The sequence below is a fragment of the Populus euphratica genome, unplaced genomic scaffold (genome assembly GCF_000495115.2).
Source record: "Populus euphratica unplaced genomic scaffold, PopEup_1.0 scaffold221.1, whole genome shotgun sequence".
Classification (NCBI taxonomy): domain Eukaryota; kingdom Viridiplantae; phylum Streptophyta; class Magnoliopsida; order Malpighiales; family Salicaceae; genus Populus; species Populus euphratica.
In genome coordinates, this window is record NW_011499927.1 from 671517 (window position 1) to 682301 (window position 10785).

The 10785-nt window shown below is 30.2% G+C and overlaps 1 protein-coding gene across 1 annotated transcript; it reads right to left on the bottom strand.

Annotated features, from left to right (window-relative positions):
- Positions 1-328: 328 nt before the first annotated feature.
- LOC105135791 (probable auxin efflux carrier component 1c) lies at positions 329-4381 on the bottom strand. Its single transcript, XM_011040829.1, has 6 exons — positions 2615-4381; positions 2200-2452; positions 1978-2063; positions 1472-1629; positions 839-915; positions 329-703 (listed from the first exon to the last, which is right to left on the bottom strand). Exons 1-6 carry the CDS (start codon positions 3801-3803, stop codon positions 637-639), a joined length of 1830 nt encoding a protein of 609 aa, XP_011039131.1. The 5' UTR covers positions 3804-4381; the 3' UTR covers positions 329-636.
- Positions 4382-10785: the final 6404 nt, after the last annotated feature.

A 10785-nucleotide genomic window follows, 5' to 3' on the forward strand; every position in this document is an offset into this window, starting at 1 on the left:
TATTATATTAATGTCAAATAATTTTTAAAAATAAAAAAAATATTTTAATATATATTTTTACAAATAAACTATTTAATTCACTATTATACTCAATTCTCTGAATTAGATGCTCAAATATCCACATGGAAATAAGCATTTTTTTTTCCAACTTTACCTATAAATTCCTGGGATTTATTGCTTATTTTCTTTTTTTTTTTGGATTTTTTTTAAAGGCCTCGAGTTTCAAGGTTTTTCATGTCATAATTAATGATCTATATAATCATTAATTTTCAAACTTTTTTAAAGACATATGAAGGCTCGAAAACCTATATTATTTATAAAAAAAAAAAACACTAACAATTTCCTTCCCTTCTTTTCATTTGTAATTTGTGTTGCGCTTCTAGCATAAATGTCTGGGAACATGGTTAAAGAAAAGCTAATTAACTAGGGCACCATTTTTTTTCATTAATAACCTTACTACAAACATTAATTTTACAACTTCTCTAGGCAAAAGAAGACATTTCGCTAGAAAGATTCACCATGGCTGCTTTTCTCTCTGTCCTTTAAAATTTTGACTTTCAGTTTTTCCATGCACGAGCTAGTAGCCCAGATGGGGTCTGCATGGATTCCAATATCCGAGGTATTTTTCCTTCCTCTTCATAGCCCCATTAAGATGTAGTACACAAGAGTTATGGGCAATGCGATTAGCATCCCAAATATGACACTGCGATTTCAAAAACCAAAAGCAAGTGATGAGAATAAGAGAAAACAATGGAAAAAGATGGCGAATGAAAAGGAGAACAATAAATATAAATAATGGTGCATAAGCTATGATGCTTTGTTTGGAAAATATACTCACGCTGTACTGAGAATATCAGGATGCACGTTGTACTCCTTGGCAAAGACAAAGGGGACAATTCCTTGTGGGAGAGCTGCCTGTGTTTTTCGTTCGGGAAGGGAAGCACAAGAAGGGCAAAGGGACATGTTAGTAAAGGTACAGATACTTGCTGTTCATCAGTAACCCCAAACAGATCCTTAAGGTTTGATTCATTATTGGGCTCGCTGTAATTACTCTAGTTCTTTTTGCTGTCATTGCTTTTTCCAGATCAGTTTTAGCTACCTCCAGAATGCTTCAATCTTTTTCCTCAAAATATTAGACACAATACCCGACCAGTGCAGACACCCTTTTTTTATTGTTATTTTAGTTTTGGAGATGAAAAATATCTGAAAATAGCTAACAAATATTTCTTGTTTTATTCATTTGGCGATATAAGAGATTCAATGTTTTTTGCACTAAGAATCTAATTCCAGCATGGGGATAATTTCAACTGAATAAAAAATCTTATCTGGATATAGCAAACATTGTTTAGGAAGTAATTAAGTTTTTTGGAGCTTTTGTAGTTAAGTAGGATTGGTTGTGTCAGGAGGAGGCAAGAGAACGAGATAGAGCACAGTAGAAAAGAAAACACAGGAGATAGTGTGTTAAAGTGACCTGAACAATGGCAATGTGTAAGAGCGTGCCTCTGAGACCAACAGCAATAGAAGCAGCTGCCATGACAGCTGGACCTGTAAGGAATCTCACAGCCATAGCAAAAGCTGCGACGGAATTCCCACATGCTATGATCCTTGGTTGCAAAGCCATAAACAGACCTGTCAACACATCAAAAGGCAGCAGGCAATAAGAGCATGCTCGTCCACCATTTTTTTGATGTGATACAACTTTCATCATCACTACCACTAATATTCATCAGCACAAACAGGCAAAAAGCGAGGGATTTGTAATAGGGTGAGAAAAAAAAGAAAACCCCAACAACATGATCACCCTCGGACTGTTGGCACACTTTACTTTGCTAGTCTGCTTGCTTTCTTGGGACATTAATAATGAAAAAGTAGCAAGAGAGAATCAAAAAAGATTTTTAGAGAACAAAATGGGAAGAATAAAGGATAGTAAGCTGTAACGAAAGTTAAAAAAGGAGACGACAAGAGTCTGATACTGACCGAGACTGAACATTGCCATGCCGAGCCCTGCGTCTGACAGAATGGAAATGGACTTAGCTATAATCGCAGGCATCTGTACATCCCACCTGTAAGAAACCAGAGATCCAAGGACAATCAATATCCCATTAATCAAAAATAAAAACAAAAAAGATACCCAGATACATTAACTACTGTACTGTCCAGATACACAAAGATCTTAATGGGTTTAGTGGTGTACCGTACCTGAAAGAAACCAAGGACCAGGTGAGACCAATTAAGCTGGAGTAAGTGTTGGGGTTTCTGATAAGTTTCCTCCAGACCATGATTAGTATAAGCCTTGTCATGACACTTGTTGGGGGCATTGGTTTTGGTTTGCCTGCAGCACCGACTTTCTCACCTTCATGGTTATTCATTTCTCTGTCCATTCCTCTATTTCCAAAGCTAAAACCATCTCTCTCTAAATTATAGTCCTCCTGATTCTCCGTATGTCCATCAACTGAAACTCCAAAGCCGACAAAAACAGCAATCAAGAAACGAAATAATAGTGAGTGTAAAGCAGATGAATAAAAGTAGAAAAACAAAGAGAACAATCTAAAATCTGGATTTATTCATAATATTTGCAAACTAATTAACCAAACTGGAAAAATTAATTAAGCACCTTTTCCAGGAGATACAGCGAGCCTAACATCTTTCTGGTCATGGGCACCATAATCTTGACCACCAAAAACATCTGAAACAGGAGAAGCACTTGAACTCCAAACAAACATATGAAGGTCCCTACCATCTTCAGCTTTCTGTTGAGCTTGCCCATTAGGTTTCTTTGCAACAGCATTATTGGCATTTGCTGCAGCACCTTTAGCTGCAGTTGTTGGAGAAAACATGCCAGGGTTTGGTGCTGGATAATGAGTTGCACCACCTGGCGCGTGGTAATGGAACCTTGGTTTGTTACTTCCACCATGCTCTTCTTCAAAATTGGATGGCCTCGGTGTTGGTCCCCGAGATGCTGATAGTCCATAAACATCTGAAGCACCAAAATTTGAGTTTCTACCAGCCGCCATCATTGAGTAGAAATCCGTGTGATTGAAACTAGACCCTCTCGGAGTTGGATTTCTTGATGATTGTAAAGAGTAAATCTCGGCATTGGTAAGGTTTGATGGCCTTGGTGTTGTTGATGACAGACCTTGAGACCTTCTTGAGAAAATATCTGATCTCGAAGCATTGGATTTCCTAACAGTGACATGTAGCTTTCCATCTTCTTTGATCGCTGCTTCGGTTTCTAGAGGCTGTCTACCATCAAGTGACATGATATCAGAGTCTACATGGATTGACACAATGGAACCAGCAGTGTCTGGAAATTGCTCAGAGATGAGCAGTTTAGCACCCCTATATTCAAACAGAAACAGCATCAAAGTGTACCAAATGATGCATTGAAGGACCACAACTTGCACCATTAAACTACCAGAATAATCACCATACATTCCTTTGAGCAAAGGAATGCCCATAACAAGAGTGTTGGGCAGTGTTGAAAGGGAGAACAATGTAATGGTCCATTCCAAGCAACCCCTTCTACTAAACATAGTCCAAAATGCTAATACTACTAAAACTATGATCTTTTGTAGAGTATCAGCAGCTATGAAGCGAAAGTTCATTTTGTAAGGATCATTGGTAGATATGAAGTGGAAAGAGAGGAGAGGGACAGCAAAAAGCGCCACAAAACGGTTGATGCCCGAGCACTGATCAGGAGTGAAAATCTTCCACCATTTCACCGAGCCATAGGCCAAAATCATGGCCACGTAAAGTGGCACCATTGCAGTCATCACATGATAGAAATCTAGTAAACTAATCATCTTTGGTTACTATTTGAACACCCAAACTTTGGTAGATTGAGTCTTTTGAATGAGAAGAATGGATTGATGTTGTTCAAGATCAAACAAAGTGTGAGCTAGCTAAAAGAGGAAAAAGAAGAAGATGAAGACGAAACTGGTTCTTGAACTGCTGGTGATGGCGATGGTGATGGTGATGGTGATGATGATGATGATGATGAGAATGGCAAAGCATGTGGCTCTAGGGTTATGGAGTAGTGGGTGGTAATAAACAGAATTGAGGAATTCTTTTTGAACTATACAATATACAGCTTTGCTTTGAGAGTTGCGAGAGCAAGCTTGCACTTGCAGTCCCCAAAGCGCAGAGTCTGCTTTTTTATTTTCTTTGTTTTTTTCCCTTTTGTTTTGAGTTTTGTTTGGATTTGAGAATGAGAGAGATGATGGCCTCGGGCAGTATTTTTATTATAATATAAACAATTATTTGATATATATCTTGTTAAATTGGTATCTGGCTCAATCTTCAAAGGCCTAAATTGCAGTACAAAAGGGTGTAGTAGAAAAGAAAAGGCATTTTGGTTGGGAGAGGGAGGTGGGTGTGTCTCCAAGTACTCGCATGGAGAGTCCCCTTTTAAGCATTTGGTAAAAGACCCTCCACCTTTTTCTCTTCTTTTTCCCTACTTTTCTTCTTGGATTCTCTTTTTTGAGCTCATGGGTCGTAGTAATTGTGTTATTGCTCTGTGTATATGTTTTGTTCTTTTCATTTCATTCTTTCCATAAAAAATTATGTTTGTACCACTAATGCTATAAAAATGAGGGACATAATATTCCTTCTCTTCCAAATTAGTGGTAAACTAGTTTATCATCCTTGTTGCGCTATAGATCAAACATCGTTATTAGATCAATTCTATCATGTCAATTTTCAAATTTCTTGATTTGATTTCTATCTAATTTAAATTTTAAATTAAATTATATAAAAATTATTTTAACATGAGTTATCAATTCAGTGAGTCTAAACACAATCTAATGATTAATAAAAATATGATTTGACTTTAAGAAAAAAATTTAAAATAATATTTTTTTATTTAAATATTGAGAAGATAACATATTAGATTGACTTAAATTTCACGGCATAACTTGTCAAACTCATGACTTAGATCATAAACTCTACTAGATTTAATAATTTTGTTTCTTTAAACTATTTTTATTTAATTATATGATAACAAAAATAAATGCTCAAAAAATAAATATCAACCAAATACTAAAACGATTGTTTGAGACTATAATAATCTTATAAAATTCAAAATAAAACAAATTATAAAAATCAATTTAAAATCAATAAATTATTGAGATGTAAAATTTAAAAAAATAAAAAAGGACCTAACTTTTACTGTTCATATAAATAGTGTTAGCAAGTGTCTATCCCTCGATTCTTTTAGTGTTGTTAATAATAATAATAATAATAATTATAATCATCATTTTATAAAGAGAATAAAAATTTATTGGTAAAATATTGTGGCTCTAGACTTATTATAATGTGGAATAAAATAATATAATAAGGATTGTAACCCTTTAAAAAAACACTCAAAAAACTTGTTAAATATGATCTTCTTCTTTTTTTGCTTAGATCCATTGGATATTACTAGATTGACCAGAGTTAAATACGTTAAATTAGTCCATTAACTTTTTTTTATCATAATAAATGACTTAATTACTGTTCATAGCAATATATATATATATATATATATATATATATATTAGCTTTCATTCAAATGCTTTTTAACTTTAGGTTTTTTTTCTTCACAATAACTTAAAGTTATTGAATTTACCTCACAAAAAAAGGTTATTAAACGAGCTTTCATGTGGTTTTTTAACATATGTATTTTGATTTTTTGGTTATAATCATGTTGACTTGAAAAAATATAGTAGATTAACAAGTATAAACTATTATTAAAAAGAGGCTGGCATGTGGAGCCACTTCGTGCTTAGCTGGAGGCGTGGAGGTACCTTGGCATCTGCTACGATTTTAAAAGCATCGTAAACCTTTTTCTACATGGAGTGACATGTGTGGTGTTTTAGGTGTTTTTGTGTTGTTGACAGATTTTTTTTATTATTATTTCTTTTTTCTTTCCTCAAAATTCACTAGCCATTGAAAAACTCTTTCTTACTTACTGATATATCAAATTTTTTTCTCATTTATTTGATTTCTAGTTTTTTTTTATTAAATTTCAATTTGTTTTCAATTTCATCATTAGAGATCCATAGTTGTATTTTGTTATTTTTTCAAATATGATCTTCATTCTTTTGATTTTAATTTTTGAATTGCATTCTTTTTTCAATTTAATTTTTCTTTTTAATTTTATCATTCAAAACAAAATTTCAGGTTGTCATCTCATTTCCTTTTTATTTCAAATTAGATCCTTATTTTCTTGATTGCTATTTTTGTGTTTGAATCCTTTTGTAAATTTTTTTTTTTAATTTCATCATTCAAATTTTAATTTGTCGAGAGTTAGGCTTCATAGTTTTTTCAAGTGAATTTTATTGACTTAGTAATCCAAAATTACGAGTTTGAAAAGTTAACAAAAATTGACATTATTTTTCTTTAATTTCATCATTTGACAATGTTTATTTTAAAAAATGAACTTTATGCTTTTTTTCAGTTTCTTTTCAATTAGGTTATCTTAATCTCATAACTTAGATATTAAGTTTGGCCATTTTATTTAGATATTTTTTTGGGTTGCTTTTATTTTTATGTTTTTTTTGTCTCATCCTTTAAAATTAGATTCCTTCGTGATTAGTACTTAAAAGTGCATCTTTATCATGGTTTTATATCATCATTTTGCACTTGAAGTATCAATAACTCCTTAACTAAAGCATGTTTTATAATAACATATCTAATAATATAAGATACCTTTAATTTATGGTAAATATTCATTTTAAATGCAGGCCTATCACATAAATGAAAGGATTGATTGATGAATTTAAGAACTGAAATTGAAAGGACAAAGAGATAACCAAACTTAGAAAAGAGATGTCGATGCAATCCAAACCGGAATACTGTTCGGTAATGGGGTCATATCTGGAGCTACAGATCTCAGATTTAGGTCCAATTTATATGGATGGAAAGGTAAGACATAGGCCTACAACTTTCATATGGAGCCCAAGATCTAAAAAGGCCATTATCAAGTCAAAATTGTAGCAACAACAAAGAAGACCGAATCTGTCTTCCAGCCCGAGCACTGTTCGGTATTTTGGCCATATCTGGAGTTCTAGAAGTCCAAATGAGCTGAAGTTTTTACACAAGAAAGCTGAGACAATTGCCTACAACTTTCATGTTTGCAACTGGCTCCAGTTTTGACGTTATCAATGACGTTTTGGGCAGACAAAAGAAGATAAGGATTGTCACCAAGTCAAAAGTTGGTCACCCACTTATCAATTAGTCATCAAATCAATAGTTCCCAATTTTGGCCTATAAAAGGAGGCATTTGCCATGCATTTAGGCATCTTGGTTTCCAGATCAAGATCATGCTCTTCCTTTCTCTCTTTGTATTTTTTATGCTTTGTTTTCATTAATATTAAGTTTATGCCTTTCATTTCCTTTCCTTTACTTAGTTAACTTTTATGTTCTTATTTTGTTTATCTATTTTGCTTTCTTTCATTATGTCTAGCTAAGTTAATTATGTCAAGGTGAAAAGGTTACACTAATGGTGTAAGAATAAGTATAATGTAAACTTAATATGGACTTTAATGTTTGATACTAACATGTTTTATATTTGTTATCTTGTTCACTCTTTAATACTTTGCTTGTTAAATGACTAATCTTGATTTATGTTGTATAACACTTGGTACAACAAATGCTTGGCACTTTCATAGCCCATAATGTATGGTATAACCGACACCTGAGCTATGAAAGGAACTTGATTTATTGTTAACATAAGTTATAATCATGAATGCTTGACGAGATTTACAAGTATTAGCATTAATTGAATAAGATGACTAATGTAATCATGTTAAGTAAATTAAGCTTTGCTTTTTTTCTTATTTTTTTATTAAATCATCTTGTTTACATAATTGCCTCAAAAGTTTTATCTATCATACTCTAGCTTACAAGTATTTTGTTTGTTTAGGTTTTTTTATTAATTGATTTTTTTTATTTTATCTTTCTACATTTAGATTGTTAGGGATTGACCATTCTTATTTTTTTCAATTTGCTTTATAGCTATGCCTTTTAAAATTTTAAAAATGAAATTATGATATATATATATATATAAAGTAGCTTTTATGAAAAAATAAAATAAAAACTCTTCTAATCTTCATTCCCCATGCCTTCCTTATGGTGGAAAACTGGTTAAAAATATCCTAGAGACATAAATAAATAAATAAATAGATTATTTTTAGTTTTATAACTACCATGAAATATCCTTATGGTGGGATTGGCCATTCTGTGATGCTTGCCAACAAATATTTTATCTTTTCTCCATAATTTTTTGGCGACTTTCCCTCTCTTTTTGCAACCTATTGTAAACTTAGTGTATGATATGTAAACGAAATGAGGTTTTATATTAAAATATATAATTTTTAAATTAAAAGAACAAAAACGATTATAAAAAATCTCAAGGTATTTTTTTAAGGAAAGGAATTGACCGAACAATATTTTTAATAAAAATATATATATTTCTTTTATTGTTAAATTTGATTTTCAGAATTTTAATTTTTTTAATCAACTAAACCCAATCTTATTGGGAAAAAATTTTTTGAAGCCTCAATAACTTTATAGTAAGCTAGTTAAAATAAATTATAAATAAAAAAATTATTTGAGTCAATTTAAAATGATGAAATTTCTTTAAAAAACTATTGATGACTGAAATAAAATAAGATGAAAAAACCTAAAAATATTTTTTTTTTTGCACTTTTCCGTTGAATAGCACAATGAGATTTAGCTTTTATTTATTCATTTTAATTTAATGTTTGATTCATTTCAGATAATTCATTGGCCATCAATTAGCTTAAAGTTTTAGATCAGTTATGAAATTTAAAACGCCATAAAAACTTCAGAATATAAATTTATACTCAATTAAAATAATAATTTAATACCTGTCCATTAACTTAAAACTTTTGGATTAGCGACTTCTCAAGCATCACAGAATTTGTTAAAGAATATAAATTGATACTCAATTAGGGAAGCATTTGAGGGTATTATTTATAAGAAGACATGTATCCACTTGTTTTAAACCTCACCGGAAGGAATTCACCGTTCACCTTAATTTGGACAATTTGTAAGGAAGTCAATTGGCTTAAAATAAGGATAAACTCGAATTAGTTCCTCATTTATTAAAAAAGTTCAAATCATCCCCTACAAAATCAATTATGTCAATTAGAACACTAAAGATTTCAGAATCTTATATCAAAGTCCTTACATCTGACATCTTTTAAAAACTATTTACTAAATCCTTGAAAATGAGAGATATTATGCAATATATTATGAAAGATATTATGCATATTTTTCTTGGAAAATAAATCAATTTTGTGTATGTGGTTATGATGAAAGACAAGGTTTGTGTTACATGTTAAAAGAATTAATTCAAGTTAATTTTTATTTTTATTGAAATAAAAAATGATAGAAAAAATAATATTTTAACTAAAAAATTTATAGAAAAATCAATAAGTTGAGGGCTGGATTTTGACCAAATTGAGTCCGGATTGATTAAGTCATGAGTCAATCAGATTCTTAACAGGATCAATTAATTTCTTTTATATTTTTTTAATCCAAATTAGTTTAGACTCTCAGTTAATTAAGTCTCGAGCTAACCCACCTAAATTTTACAACAATGTATAAAATCACAAACTCCTTAAAATATTTTCATTTACTATCATACTCTCAATAACTGCTAACAATGTATTTTACTCCAATATATTAATTTATAAATCCAACTCCACCTCTAATTAAGATCAGAGACAGACATTAATAAGATTCTTTAAAAAAATATTAATTTCTACAAAATATATCGGTCCTTTTTTCCCATTATTTTCCTATTTATATACAATATATAACCCTAAATAAGCTTCTAATAAAATCACTCCTAACTTAGATGATACTTAACTTTTACCTTCAAAACAAATAAAAATTAATACTTAAAATAAGAAAATAAAAATAAATAATATTAAAGATGAAGAATACTAAAATTGTATCAAAATTAATAAATTTTATCTCTATTTATTTTTATAGAGATTTCTTGTTTTATTGAAATTATAAATAAAAAAAACTTCATTTAATTATAAATTATAAGAATTAGTATTTTTTTTAAAATACAATAATTTAATTTTCTATAAATAATATTTAAAAAATTATTAATATACAAATAATTCAAACAATCCATTCATTAAGTAGTATAAAAAATAGTATACAATGTAATAATTGAATGAATACTTGAAAATTAACTATGTGTCGAAAAAACTAGTTTTAATTAATATTTTTTTCGGAGTTTCGTTCGTGTGAAAAATAAATAAATGTTGATAAAAGATAAAAACAAAGGTTTGCTGGTGGGATCCAGGTTTCATGACAATACTGGATTTTTAATATATTTTTTTTCAAGTTGGAAAGCATAAAATATTTTCTTACTTTTAAATGATCAACAGATACAAAATCATTATAGAGATTTGTCTAATAGCTTGAGGTTTAATCTGAGCCCCAAATGAAGACTGAGAGCATATTTAAATTATTATGATAATTATTATTTTCAAAAATTTATTTTTTATATAAAAAATTAATTAGAAATAAAAAATAAAAAATAAAAAATAAATTTAAAAAGATACTTTTAAAATACAAAAATATTAGTCTCTTCATGCTGAAAGAATCAATAAATATGTAAAAGACAAATGGAAAAGAAGGGAAAAAGGAAAAAAAAAAAAGAAAAAAGGCAGCAATTTGCATGAGTGGAGGACCTAATTTTAGCTTTTCTACAATTTAGTGGGCCTTTACCAAATCTTAATTATTATAATATTGTGTGCT

Coding starts and splice junctions, on each gene's coding strand:
- LOC105135791 (XM_011040829.1), bottom strand. CDS start 3,803: ATGATTAGTTTACTAGATTTCTATCATGTGATGACTGCAATGGTGCCA. Junction 2,453..2,614: donor CGCTGTATCTCCTGGAAAAG/GTGCTTAATTAA, acceptor TTGGAGTTTCAG/TTGATGGACATACGGAGAAT. Junction 2,064..2,199: donor TGGTCCTTGGTTTCTTTCAG/GTACGGTACACC, acceptor GGTTTCTTACAG/GTGGGATGTACAGATGCCTG.